We start from the raw sequence: 15,033 nt of genomic DNA on the forward strand, positions 1-15,033 counted from the left end.
TCAGAGAGCTAAAAGGGCGGCTAATGTCGTAGAAGCAGTTACTGCCCGCTTGTTGAGCAAGTCATTACAGTTTTCCAGGAACTACTTGCAGATTTTATCTCGTCCTACATCACTCGCTTGATTTCCTTCTAGTGGTTTCATTACGTCAAAGCACATTTGAAAAATTTGTAGGGAGCTTGGTAAAGCTGACATAGGGTTTGGAGAAGCGAACGTATCGAACCCACATAAGTAAACCGAATGTTAGAACTAGAGTTATCTTCTGCAACATCGCTTCAAGAGTAGATATTACTAAAATATTGTCATCTGAGAAACTACGGTACTATTCGATACGACTGTTTAGCCCAAGAATACTCACCGCATTCATTCCTTGGCCATAGAAGGGGACCATGGCATGCGCTGCATCCCCTATGATAACCGCGGAGCTGCCCACGTGGTACGGTTTGCACTATGCACACAAAAAAACACAATCAGTAAAACTCACTCTTAGTTCAACATCTATCATAAAACAAGCGAGATAAAATTCTTGCTGCTGGAATACAGAGCATGACATAGTATATGTTTTATTGCTAAACACAGGAACATCATGAGAACCGCATGCTCAGGTAACAAAACTATAAACGCCAGTTAAGAATCTGACATTCGCGAAGAAAACGTTAAAGTCATTCAAACGGCTTATGAAGTCAAGTTAAGCACCGTAATTTTTCCAAAGCAGAGTCAGTATGGTAAGCAGTCTTTGCTAAACGTTACATAAGAGTTAAAGACACCGTGTGAAGATCACAAAAGGAAAAATAGTTTCAGTGAAAGAAAAAAGTCACTTTAAACCGTTTAGTTCTGTCACGTGCTGTTCCGATATAACTGGAGTGTCTCCTGTCCGTGAGCAGTCAAATTACGGTGCCCCGATTCATGCAATACACCGTCGTCATCGGTTACACATGTTAATGTGAATTTTCAACCTTTTCAGGATTCTTGCGTTTGAACAGTGGCAATTCTGAGAACATTCGAGGCATCCAGTAGGCATTTTTTCATTTTATTTTCTTGAAAGACGATTCGAGGTTGACAGAACTGTACAGATGAGAAAAGCTTATTATGTCCAATACAACCTAGTGGTATTTATGCACGCTGATAAAAAGGAGCGTTCGATCGTCTAGTTTTAGTGAAAATTTCTTCTTTCTTTATTTATTTGTTCTCGTTTTGTTAGTGAACGGTAGAGGATGAAATAGATGCTATTCGACTGATAATTATTTTTAAAAATGCCGACAGTGTACGAATTTTTCGTGTGCATTTCTAGGAAGCCGTCGTGCCGTTTGACTTTTAACGCAAAAACTTAAGATAGATGGGCGGACGGAGTACGAACTGCCATTCGCATTCAACGTCAACCAAACTTCGTTAAACTCACTCTTGTAGTAAATGTGAAGTTCCCTACTGGAAACCTCCAGCCGCTACTACAACTTTCTCTGGGAGGTACAACTTGAAACAGTATTTCCGCCGAAAAGTAGCTCACTTCTTACACAAAATCTTAGCGAAATCTCCGATCTAATATCCGACCCCAAACTCAAACCTTTGAAAACTCTACAGCGTCCACACGAAGCTTAAAGCGTCCGGTAGAACTATGCCTGAAGTCGAGAGTTCTTCGTGCCTCTCCGTGTCATTTCCGTAGGGACGGTGGAGGCAGGTAAAGCACAACGCGCACGGAGGCATTACAGACGTCATTTTTCCCGCACTCCACACGTGTTTGGGACGAGAAGAAACGCTAATCTGTGGTGCAATGCTAAGAACCTTCTGCTGTGCACTCTAAAGGTTTACACAAGATGCTTGTAGATTTAGGCATAAATTCTAAACTATGCTCTCCAAGGGAAAAAATGAAATGATCCTATGGCATTTGGCCGGGAGACCACGTCTGCTATACTTCAGGCGCCTTGTGCAGCTCATTCTATTTAACGTCACTTCGAGGGTCTGCGCGTTGATGAAGATGAGATGAAATGGTGTAGACAATACAAACAAGCAGTCTCCTAGCGAATAAAATCACCGAAGCTGCCCACAATTGAATCCGTTATCCCGGAATCTATAGGCACCGACGCTTACCAATAGACCACGAGCTGGGTATGCTCTCCTACGAAAGACTGTACACTCGACTTATTGCTCCATCATAGAATTCACAAATTCTTCTGAACGAAAATCTGATCTCTGAATGTACTCATCTACATCTAAATATGAGTAATTACTCTGCAATTCACAATTAAGTGCCTGGTAGAGGGTTAATCGAACCACCTTCAAGAAATTTCCTTACCGTTCCACTATCGAAGAGCGCGAGGGGAAAACCAACACTTAAATTGTGAATAACAATAACAACACTCAATACTCAATAACCATTCAAATTTTCCTAAAATTATAACGATTAAAAAGTCAAGAATGATGAGGTGTTTCCAAAAGCCTCATAGCTGTACGAAGGTATTTTATCCGCAACTACCGGTTTCACGTCAGTATAAACGCATCTTCAGGTTTATAATGGTAACATCTTCATAATGTAGATGGACAATAACGAAGTCCTGAAAGCTGGAACTGCCAATATACAGTATGCAACTGTAACTATTATAAACCTGAAGATGCGTCTATGCTGACGTGAAACCCGTTAGTTGCAAATAAAGCACCTTCGTACAACTATGCGGCTTTTGGAAACACTTCATCATTAAGACATTTAATTATTGTGATAATTTGAATGGTTATTGAGTGTTGAGAGCTGTTATTGTTATTCACAATGTCTCTGAGCTGTGGTTGGCCTCCCCAGAAAGTTGCTTGAAACACTTAAATCTTTCCGTGCGAGCTCTGATTTCTCTTACTTTACTATGACGATCATTTCTCCCTATGTAGGTGGGTGCCAACAAAATATTTTCGCATTCGGAGGAGACAAATGGTGATTGAAATTTCGTGACAACATCCTGAAACAATGAAAAACGCCAATATTTTAATGATTGTCATCCCACTTCCCGTATCATATATGTGGCACTCTCTCCCCTATCTCGCGGTAATAGAAAGCGAGCTGCCATTCTTTGAACTTTTTCGACGTCCTCAGGCAATGCTATTATTGATGCTGATCCCATATCACACAGCAGTACTCGAGAAAAGGATGGTTAAGCTAAGTGTAGGCTGTCTCTTTAGCAGAACTGTGGCATTTTCTAAGTGTTCTTCCAATACATCACAGTTTTGGTTCGCTTTAACCAGAATGTTATTTATGTGATCGTTCCAGTTTAAGTTATTGGTAATTGTGTGATTTCTCTTTTAACCGAAATTTAGCGGATTCCGTTTAGTACTCATGTGGATGACTTCTCGCTTTTTATTATTCAGAGTCAACTGTCACTTCTCGCGCCATACACGTATCTCGTCCAAATCATTTTGCAATTGGTTTTCATCATCTGATGATTTCAAGACTTTAAACGACAGCACCTTCTACAAACAATCTACATAATAGGGCAGCTCAGATCGTCTCCTAGATCGTTCATACACATCAGGAACAGTATAGAGCCTACAACAGTTCCTGGGGAATGCCAAATATTACTTTTGATTTACTCGATGACTTTCCGTCAGTTACTACCGACTGTGTCCACCTGCTTAGCTGAGTGGTACCGGCATGGTAGCTCAGCGTGATCGGTCAGAGTGCTGGCTGCTCTTTGTAATAAAAAACTGAGTGAAGGTATCAACAACAAACTTGAACGCATGTCATGCGACGTCCGATACGACAATAATGAAAAAAAAAAAAGAAGTGGTAACGCGTCTGGGTACCACGCGGCGGGCCCGGATTCGACTCCCGGCCGGGTTGGAGATTTTCCTGCTCGTGGGCTGGGTGCTGCGTCGTTCTCATCATCACTCATCATCATCGACACGCAAGTCGCCCAGTATTCTGAACAGTATTATGTGTGGATGCCCTCTATAGTCACGCCAGTCTGCAATAATTGTCCTTGATTAAAGTACTTTTCGAGGAGGTCATTTCTTGTTCTTTTTCATTCATTACAACCAAAGTTGTCACTTTTGCGCAGTTATCGGCGTATTCGAAGCTCTCTGCGTCCTTGTGAAGAGACACTCTCCCGATCACGCTCGCTTTCAAATGCACATCGTCTCTTCTGGTGGCAGTCGAGAGTATTACGCCTCTGCTTCGCTCCATATTGCAACATCGAAATCAGTATTAAATCCAAATCCGAAGCCAGGTTCGTCAATGAAGTAAAACTCGTAGAGCTGAAAGCACATTTATTACGTCTGAATCAGATACTTGAACATAGGGCAGGGAGTGTAGCTATTTATGCAAACATCGAATATCCCAGGCTGCTGGTATTTATACAAACATAAAATAATCAAGAATATATCAACTTCACAAACATAAGATATTTCAAGAATTTTCCAGAAATGATAAGTGCTAATTAAAAAATAATTGCTGTTGTTCGGGTTTGAACTGGCGACCTGCAACACACCAGACAGCAACACTAACCACTACGCCACACTGCAGCAGGGCTCGTGCCATTCCTACCTCTCGTAGAAAAACAGCGAGCCGCTGTTTCAGAAGTTTTCATTGGAGCCGATTACTGCACCCTGGATCTAGATCTTGTCAATAGTTCCCTGTATGCCGGTGCTAGCGGGTACTCGCGTTCCGGTCGTGTCAGTGCAACCTCTTCGCTATGATGAGCGTCGAAGGTAGTTCCTCCCGCCAAAGTTTCACTATTGTCGAGAGAGTCATCAGCTTCCTTGAACCTCTCCCCGTCGATCTGCGCCTCTGGGCTGTAAATAGGGCTTCATATACACGACATGGATGACTCTTCGCTTTTGTCTTCTTGAAGAAGTGGTCGAAACCGTGGACTTCATATGGGACGCAGGACCAACACGGCCCGAAGTACCGCTTTAGTGTCTTTTGCTATAGTCCTATTTTCCCCAAATATCAATTCTCCCGGGCTGTATCTCACTGTCCGATGCTGAGCTTTATAGTGCTCTCTGTATTCCTTCTGCGTCCAGTTGCTGTATGTGAGCCAGCTGCCTTGCTTCTTCACTCCCACTGATGAGGTGTTCCGCGAAGTCGTCCTGTGTATTATCAGACTGAAATGGGAACAATGCATTCGTTGGAATTTCGGTCTCACGACCGTGGAGGAGAAAGAACCAGTGTGAAGCCTGTAGTATCTTGCTTCGCCATGTTTTAAGTGTTCGTCACGACAAGCAGTACTCTGTCCCAATGTTTCTGTTTGACGTCAGTGTACATCGAGAGCAGTTCTGCCAACATCTTATTAAAGCGTTCTGTGAGGCCATTAGTCTGTGGACGCTAGGCAGTTCTCACTGTGAGTGATATCGCACTATGAAATTATTTCTGATACCAGTCTCGACTGGAGAACTTAACCACGGTCAGAGATCATCACACGGGTGCTCCGAGCTTCCAAATTATGTCGTTTACAAGAAACTTCTCATTTTCCGGAGCTTGGGCTTTGCTTACAACATAGCGGATGAGATGTCAATGCAGACTATTATCCATGGAATCACGTATGTCAACCTCGGAAATCTCCCCAAGAGATCACTTCAAATTCGATGGAATGGCGGGCCTGCAGGCGGGATTGCTCCCACAAGTATCAGAGGTAATTGCGGAACGTGCGTCCGTCGTTTCCATGCCTTAACGGAGCGGAAGAGACCTGGTCAGTGATATCTGCTTCTCATTCTGCCTATAGTCTTCACGAGACCTAGGTGACCAGACGTTGCATCTTGGTACAGTGTGGCGTAGTATTTAGCGTCGTTGGCTAGTGGATCCCCAGTTCAAACCTGATCAGCAGCACTTATTTGATATTCAATGTTTACCGATCTAGAAAGTTCCTGAGATATCTTACGTTTATATTTTCAATAAATATTCGATGTTCGTATTAAGAGCTGTAACAGCTGTAGTCTCCCATCGCGGAAATCAGCTCTGTTCTGGCTGTACGTTGGTGTCAGTAATGAATATGCTTTCAGTTCTAAGTTTTGACGACCCTGTCCTCGGATTTGGACCTGATTTTGATATTGGATTGAAGTTATTTCGTGAACGCGCAGAGTATTTCAGAACGCCTACGTCAATGTGGCTCCGACTAAACAACGTAAAAGCCATCGTCTACACGGACAGGAACGAATATTCAAACAGTACATCGTTCCTAAGATTCATACACTCAAAAGACAAATGCATTACAAAACAGTAGCAAGCAGTAAGTCTCCTTATAGATATGAATGCCAAGTAGGGAAAGGAATCCAATGTCACTCTGTGTGCATACCGGGAGGAGTCATTACAGATGTGGAAAGGCTGCTTCCGAACGCCATGAAGAGCACAGGGTGTATCCAGCTGCAGGTGGTGGCTCTGTTGCTACTAACGATATGTGTCGCTTTGGATCGGAAGAGATTCCCTCTAATTTCGGGCGGCTAGCTGAAGTGGTAACGACAGCCAGCATTGCTTGCGAGGTGAAGGTGGAGCTCACCATCTGTAGCATAATTGATACGAATCGACTGTGGCACTTTGGTACAGAGCCGAGTGGAGGGTCTAAATCAGAATCTCACACGGTTCTGCGGCCGTGTAGGCTGCAAATTTCTCGAGCTGCGCCCTAGCATGGTGGGTTTCCGAGTTCCGCTTAATAGGACAGTGGTCCACAAGAGACAGGAAGTGGATACACGGGTAGCGGGGGCTGTGTGGAAGGGCCTGGATGGTTTTTATGTTAGAGGGTCTCTGGAATGTACAGAAAGGCCGTCAGTCTCAAGGGTACAGAGAAAACACAGGAAGGTAGACCTAGCAACAATCGATATTGTAATTGTAAACTGTCGAACTTAAGTTGGAAAAGAAGCAGACCTCCAAACACTGAATTTCAAATCGATGTACGCACGGAAAATTGGCTAAAGTGGGAAATAAATTCGGCCGAAATTTTTACAAAGGACCAAAACGTTTTCAGAAATGTTAGATTAAATACTGTTGGTGGTGGAACGTTTATTGCTGTCAGAAATAGTTTACCATGTAGTGAAATTGAAGTAGCTCGTCTCCATGAGTTACTAAGGATAGATGTTATATTTGACAACCGGAATAAATTAATAAGAGGTTTCTTTTACCGACCCCCCCCCCTCCCTCCTCGACTCGGATGATACACTTTCTGAAGTGTCCAAAGAAAACTTTAATCTCATTTCATATACGTATCCCACTAATACAACTATAGTTGGTGACGACTTCAATCTACACTAGATATGTTGGCGAAAATAGATTTTTAAAATCGGTGGTGGCTAGACTGAATACTGTAGTACGCAACAGTGCCACTACAGTACAGAAGAGTTACTAAACTGAGTGTCCTGAAATTCCTTTACCAAAAATAAAAGCAAAATATATCTGTTTAAAAAAGTGCATAAAAATTTGCTTGAAGCCTTCCTAAGAGACAATTTCAACTACTTCCAATCTATGTAAGCGTTGATCAGGCGTGGTTTTGATTCAAAAAAATAGTATCGACGGCATTTGAGAGATATATAGCAAATAAATTAATAATTGATGGTACTGATCCCCATTGTACACAAAATAGGTCAGAACGTTGTTGCAAAAGCATCTAAAAAAGCATGCCAAATTTAACAGAGCGAAAAACACTCAATATAGGCAGAGTTTTACTGAAGATCAAAATTTAGCACGAACTTCAAGGTGAGATGCTTTTAACTGTTTCCACAAGGAAACCCTGTCTCTAAATCTGACAGAAAACGTTTACAGATTCTGGTCATATGTGAAGTAAATTAGCGGCCAGAGGCATTCACTACCTTCACTGTGCGATAACGATAGTGATGTTATTGACAACAGCGCCACTACAGTACAGCAGAGTTGCTAAACTGAGTTTCCTGAAATTCTTTTACCAAAGAAGACGGAGTAAATATTCCATAATTCGAACCAAAAATAACTGCCATCGCGAGTAACTTAGAAGTAGATATCCTCGGTGTAGCGGAGCACCTTAAATTATTTAATAACAACGTGTTCGGTCCAGACTGTATACCACCCAGGTTCCTTTCGGAGTCTGTTGATTCAATAACTCCGTACTTAGCCATCATATACAGTGTCAGTGTGCTCCCTGCCGCCGTTGGATAAGCAGCTGCAGCAGCAAGTCGTATACTCCTAGCTCACTCATTTGTTACATAGTTTAATTCTTAATTTCTTTGCGTGTTTTTGGTACTTGCATTGTTTAATTCATAAATTTCGGGCGTATTATAGTATTTGAGAGTTGTAGCATCGCGTTTTAGTACCCGAATAGTGTAAAATCGCATAGTCTCCTTCCGCCGCCGATCAGTGTGTCAGCAGTGCGCAAGTAGCAGCATTACTGCATTTACTAGGCAATCTTGTATTTTAATAACCGTTTAAATTTTGTGTCGATTTGTTTGCTCTCTCTGTAGATTAGTTCAGACGTTCTTTGCACAACAGTTTTTAGCATGGATAGGGACTGCAACTGCTGTGTTCGGATGCAGACTGAGTTGGCATCCCTTCGCTCCCAGCTTCAGGCAGTGTTGGCTTCGGTCACACAGCTTGAGGCTGTTGCCAATGGGCATCACTGTGGGGGACCGGATGGGGGTTTGTCGGAGACGGCCAGCTCGTTCCACGCATCCCCCGATCGGACTACGACTGTGGTTGCCCGGGATACTGCCCGCATTGAGGCTGATCCCTCACCTGTGGTAGAGTGGGAGGTCGTCTCAAGGCGTGGCAGGGGGCGAAAGACATTCCGGAGGGCTGAACGGAAGGCCTCTCCAGTTTGTCTGACGATCCAGTTTCAGGATCTGTCTCAGGCTGATACTGATCTTCGGCCTGACATGGCTACTTGTCCTGTTCCAGAGGTTGCCCCTCAGTCTGCAAGATCCGGGCGGTCGCAGAGGGTGGGCTTACTGGTAGTTGGGAGCTCCAACGTCAGGCGCGTAATGGGGCCCCTTAGGGATATGGCAGCAAGAGAGGGGTAGAAAACCAATGTGCACTCCGTGTGCATACCGGGGGGAGTCATTCCAGATGTGGAAAGGGTCCTTCCGGATGCCATGAAGGGTACAGGGTGCACCCATCTGCAGGTGGTCGCTCATGTCGGCACCAATGATGTGTGTCGCTATGGATCGGAGGAAATCCTCTCTGGCTTCCGGCGGCTATCTGATTTGGTGAAGACTGCCAGTCTCGCTAGCGGGGTGAAAGCAGAGCTCACCATCTGCAGCATCGTCGACAGGACTGACTGCGGACCTTTGGTACAGAGCCGAGTGGAGGGTCTGAATCAGAGGCTGAGACGGTTCTGCGACTGTGTGGGCTGCAGATTCCTCGACTTGCGCCATAGGGTGGTGGGGTTTCGGGTTCCGCTGGATAGGTCAGGAGTCCACTACACGCAACAAGCGGCTACACGGGTAGCAGGGGTTGTGTGGCGTGGGCTGGGCGGTTTTTTAGGTTAGATGGCCTTGGGCAAGTACAGAAAGGGCAACAGCCTCAACGGGTGCGGGGCAAAGTCAGGACATGCAGGGACCAAGCAGCAATCGGTATTGTAATTGTAAACTGTCGAAGCTGCGTTGGTAAAGTACCGGAACTTCAAGCGCTGATAGAAAGCACCGAAGCTGAAATCGTTATAGGTACAGAAAGCTGGCTGAAGCCAGAGATAAATTCTGCCAAAATTTTTACAAAGGTACAGACGGTGTTTAGAAAGGATAGATTGCATGCAACCGGTGGTGGAGTGTTCGTCGCTGTTAGTAGTAGTTTATCCTGTAGTGAAGTAGAAGTGGATAGTTCCTGTGAATTATTATGGGTGGAGGTTACACTCAACAACCGAGCTAGGTTAATAATTGGCTCCTTTTACCGACCTCCCGACTCAGCAGCATTAGTGGCAGAACAACTGAGAGAAAATTTGGAATACATTTCACATAAATTTTCTCAGCATGTTATAGTCTTAGGTGGAGATTTCAATTCACCAGATATAGACTGGGACACTCAGATGTTTAGGACGGGTGGTAGGGACAGAGCATCGAGTGACATTATACTGAGTGCACTATCCGAAAATTACCTCGAGCAATTATACAGAGAACCGACTCGTGGAGATAACATCTTGGACCTACTGATAACAAACAGACCCGAACTTTTCGACTCTGTAAGCGCAGAACAGGGAATCAGTGATCATAAGGCCGTTGCAGCATCCCTGAATATGGAAGTAAATAGGAATGTAAAAAAAGGGAGGAAGGTTTATCTGTTTAGCAAGAGTAATAGAAGGCAGATTTCAGACTACCTAACAGATCAAAACGAACATTTCTGTTCCGACACTGACAATGTTGAGTGTTTATGGAAAAAGTTCAAGGCAATCGTAAAATGCGTTTTAGACTACGTGCCGAGTAAAACTGTGAGGGACGGGAAAAATACACCGTGGTACAACAACAAAGTTAGGAAACTACTGCGAAAGCAAAGAGAGCTTTACTGCAAGTTTAAACGCAGCCAAAACCTCTCAGACAAACAGAAGCTAAACGATGTCAAAGTTAGCGTAAGGAGGGCTATGCGTGAAGCGTTCAGTGAATTCGAAAGTAAAATTCTATGTACCGACTTGACAGAAAATCCTAGGAAGTTCTGGTCTTACGTTAAATCAGTAAGTGGATCGAAACAGCATATCCAGACACTCCGGGATGATGAAGGTATTGAAACAGAGGATGACACGCGTAAAGCTGAAATACTAAACACCTTTTTCCAAAGCTGTTTCACAGAGGAAGACCGCACTGCAGTTCCTTCTCTAAATCCTCGCACAAACGAAAAAATGGCTGACATCGAAATAAGTGTCCAAGGAATAGAAAAGCAACTGGAATCACTCAACAGAGGAAAGTCCACTGGACCTGACGGGATACCAATTCGATTCTACACAGAGTACGCGAAAGAACTTGACCCCCTTCTAACAGCCGTGTACTGCAAGTCTGTAGAGGAACGGAAGGTTCCAAATGATTGGAAAAGAGCACAGGTAGTCCCAGTCTTCAAGAAGGGTCGTCGAGCAGATGCGCAAAACTATAGACCTATATCTCTGACGTCGATCTGTTGTAGAATTTTAGAACATGTTTTTTGCTCGAGTATCATGTCGTTTTTGGAAACCCAGAATCTACTCTGTAGGAATCAACATGGATTCCGGAAACAGCGATCCTGTGAGACCCAACTCGTTTTATTTGTTCATGAGACCCAGAAAATATTAGATACAGGCTCCCAGGTAGATGCTATTTTCCTTGACTTCCGGAAGGCGTTCGATACAGTTCCGCACTGTCGCCTGATAAACAAAGTAAGAGCCTACGGAATATCAGACCAGCTGTGTGGCTGGATTGAAGAGTTTTTAGCAAACAGAACACAGCATGTTGTTATCAATGGAGAGACGTCTACAGACGTTAAAGTAACTTCTGGCGTGCCACAGGGGAGTGTTATGGGACCATTGCTTTTCACAATATATATAATTGACCTAGTAGATAGTGTCGGAAGTTCCATGCGGCTTTTCGCGGATGATGCTGTAATATACAGAGAAGTTGCAGCATTAGAAAATTGTAGCGAAATGCAAAAAGATCTGCAGCGGATAGGCACTTGGTGCAGGGAGTGGCAACTGACCCTTAACATAGACAAATGTAATGTATTGCGAATACATAGAAAGAAGGATCCTTTATTGTATGATTATACGATAGCAGAACAAACACTGGTATCAGTTACTTCTGTAAAATATCTGGGAGTATGCGTGCGGAACGATTTGAAGTGGAATGATCATATAAAATTAATTGTTGGTAAGGCGGGTACCAGGTTGAGATTCATTGGGAGAGTCCTTAGAAAATGTAGTCCATCAACAAAAGAGGTGGCTTACAAAACACTCGTCCGACATATACTTGAGTATTGCTCATCAGTGTGGGATCTGTACCAGATAGGGTTGACGGAGGAGATAGAGACGATCCAAAGAAGAGCGGCGCGTTTCGTCACAGGGTTATTTGGTAACCGTGATAGCGTTACGGAGATGTTTAGCAAACTCAAGTGGCAGACTCTGCAAGAGAGGCGCTCTGCATCGCGGTGTAGCTTGCTCGCTAGGTTTCAGGAGGGTGCGTTTCTGGATGAGGTATCGAATATATTGCTTCCCCCTACTTATACCTCCCGAGGAGATCACGAATGTAAAATTAGAGCGATTTGAGTGCGAACGGAGGCTTTCAGACAGTCGTTCTTCCCGCGAACAATACGCGACTGGAACAGAAAAGGGAGGAAATGACAGTGGCACGTAAAGTGCCCTCCGCCACACACCGTTGGGTGGCTTGCGGAGTATAAATGTAGATGTAGATGTAGATGTAGAACCAGTCACTCGTCGAAAGATCCGCACCTGAAGACTGGAAAGTTGCCCAATGCCCAAGAAAGGAAATGGGAGTAATTAGTTGAATTACAGACCAATATCACTAACGTCGATTTGCAGTCGAATTTGGAATATGTACTGTGTTTGAACATAATTAAACTCTTTGAAGAAAATTATTTATTAACAACCAACCAACTTGGATCAAAAAATATCCTTTTTGTGAAACACAACTGTCACGAACTAATAAGTTCTATCTACAGGGGATGTCAGATAGATTCCAAATTATTTCGGACGATATCTATCTGACCATGTTCATCTTTTCCAAGATCCAGAAACAGTTGTAAAGCGCTGTCTATAGATAATGTAGCAGACAGTAATGAACTTGATTCCCCGTTAACATCACGTACAACCGTTATCGCGTTTGTAATTTCTATAACAGTTTTTTGTTCTGTTTTAGTGCTAATAATTGCCGGCCGGTGTGGCCGAGCGATTCTAGGCGCTTCAGTCTGGAACCGCGCGACCGCAACGGTCGCAGGTTCGAATCCTGCCTCGGGCATGGATGTGTGTGATGTCCGTAGGTTAGTTAGGTTTAAGTAGTTCTAGGGGACTGATGACCTCAGATGTTAAGTCCCATAGTGCTCAGAGCCATTTGAATCATTTTTTTTTTACTAATAATTTCTGAGCTCAGAAAGCTATTTTTTCGCAGACATGTTACTCGATTTCGTTATTTTCATCAGTAAAATATATATTTGTAGTGTTGTGGGTTACATAGTAATACTTAGACAGTTAAATGAAAACGAGACAAACGGAAAAAAGTAAGTAGTCAAACATTGTCGGCATAATTGTTCATGCATTTATTCCACTGTGAAAGAAGACGGAAACTGCTTTCATGGAAAAATGTTTGCAGTTGCCTCCGGAACCATGGTTGTACCTAGGCGTGTACATCTTTGTCCGAAGCAAATTTGAAGGCCACGAATGTCTTTCTTGGGAACTCCAAAAATATAGAAATCGCTTGGAGAGAGACCGGAACTGAATGGTGAATGTGTAAGGGGTTTCCAGTGAAACTTTTGCGGCATAGTCGAAACAACAGTCACGCCAGATCAAGGGAAGTTACAATGACCTTCTTCTTTGACTGCAAGGGCCAGCTGCTCATTGACTTTCTGGAACAGGCCGCCACAATTAATGCACAACGGTACGTGGACGATTTGCAAAAGTTGAAGCGCGCCATCAAGACAAAATGCCCAGGAACGTTGACGGTCGGCATCATTCTGTTGCAGGACAATGCCCTCCGATATTCTGCCAAAGTTCGTTCGACTAGGCTGCGGACGTTCCCCTGGGATGCCCTTACACACGCTCCATAGGGGCCCGGTCTTTCTCCACGCAATTTACATTTCTTGGTGCCCTGAAGAAAGAATTCGTGGCCGTAGATTGGCTTCGGACGAAGAGGTACACGCTTCGGTACAATCGTGGTTCCGTAGGCAGTCGCAAACACTTCTACATGTAGAAATCGACCGTCTTTCCTCACAGAGGAAAATTTATTAACAGTTAAGGCGTTTGTTTTTAAAATAACAAACTGTTAACGTACTTTTTGTCCATCTGTCCCATTATCATTTGACTGTCCTTTATATATACTATCACATGCTTTCCTCACGCTATTCAATAGAGATCAAGAGAGTAAAGTAAACATCGATCTTTGCTATTCAATTTCAGGAGAGCGTGATCGACGCGACACAGTACCTGGAGGCTGTAAAGCTACACCGAAACCGCTAGGTGAGATTAAGGTACGGATCGCGGTGGGCAGGGACCGGTCTAGCGGTCACACGGAAACCCGAATCCGCTCTGTGGTCATCAGCGGCAGCGGCGAGCGGGCCGCAGTTTGTATCACAGGGGGACAGCTCGGGAGCGATTTGTGATTACGAAAGCTGTCCAACCCGAGGGGGAGCTGAGACAGTCATCAGCTTTCGCAACCTGTCTGCGGTGATATCCCTGCTCTCCTTTTAGAGGGTGTTAACCTAATGCAATGGTGAAAAAATAATTTCACTTTCTTGCATTTTCTGAGAAATCGGAGATATGAAAAAGTTTTCATGCAAATATATTTCCAATTTTCTGAGTTATGTCGTGTGACATTTGGTGTTGAGTAAGTGTGGCTCAAAGAGATTTTCCACATCATTCCCTCGATTCACATAGTGCAGGACATTAAGTTTCAAGATTGAGTGCCAGATCTTTGTTTCTATGTAAATTTCTCTGAATTCATTGTGTACTTTATGTTCAATTGAACCACTCAATGCAGTTGCATGGGAAAGATGCCCTAAAAGAAAATTCTTTTCCAAAGGTTCACTATGTGGATGGAATTTCTGCCTTTAGTGGTGGTGATATGTCTTATAACCCATGGAGGGAAAGGGTGTGGAAGCAGGGTATTGTTGCATTGTGAATCTACAAAAACACTGATGAAGCCGAATAAAAGAAAACGTGAATATAAGTGTATGTTGGTACTCAGAAACAAAAGAAAAACGCCAGATTAAACAGGAAAAGAAGCATGGGGAACAAGAGAAAAAAACTCCAGGAATAAGGACTAGGGAGATAACTTGTTTTAAAGCGTATCATTGAATATAATGTGAATTTTGCATACCTTTTTAAAAGTGTTTTTTCTGCAACTTACATGTTTCTTACGTAACTCACAGTTCTTCAAAACATTCTTATTGGAACTGTATGAAATTTTGAAATTAGCTTTCTGTTGTTC

General features: G+C 43.6%; 1 protein-coding gene across 1 annotated transcript in view; it reads right to left on the reverse strand.

Moving 5' to 3' along the window:
* Window positions 1-15,033, reverse strand: part of LOC126187997 (kynurenine 3-monooxygenase-like) — a 172,350-nt gene that overhangs the window by 17,947 nt on the left and 139,370 nt on the right. The window contains exon 8 of the mRNA XM_049929406.1: window positions 356-445. Coding sequence (XP_049785363.1) covers window positions 356-445 — 90 coding nt within the window. The remainder of the gene's footprint in view (window positions 1-355; window positions 446-15,033) is intronic.

The sequence above is a fragment of the Schistocerca cancellata genome, chromosome 5 (assembly GCF_023864275.1).
Source record: "Schistocerca cancellata isolate TAMUIC-IGC-003103 chromosome 5, iqSchCanc2.1, whole genome shotgun sequence".
NCBI classification, from domain to species: domain Eukaryota; kingdom Metazoa; phylum Arthropoda; class Insecta; order Orthoptera; family Acrididae; genus Schistocerca; species Schistocerca cancellata.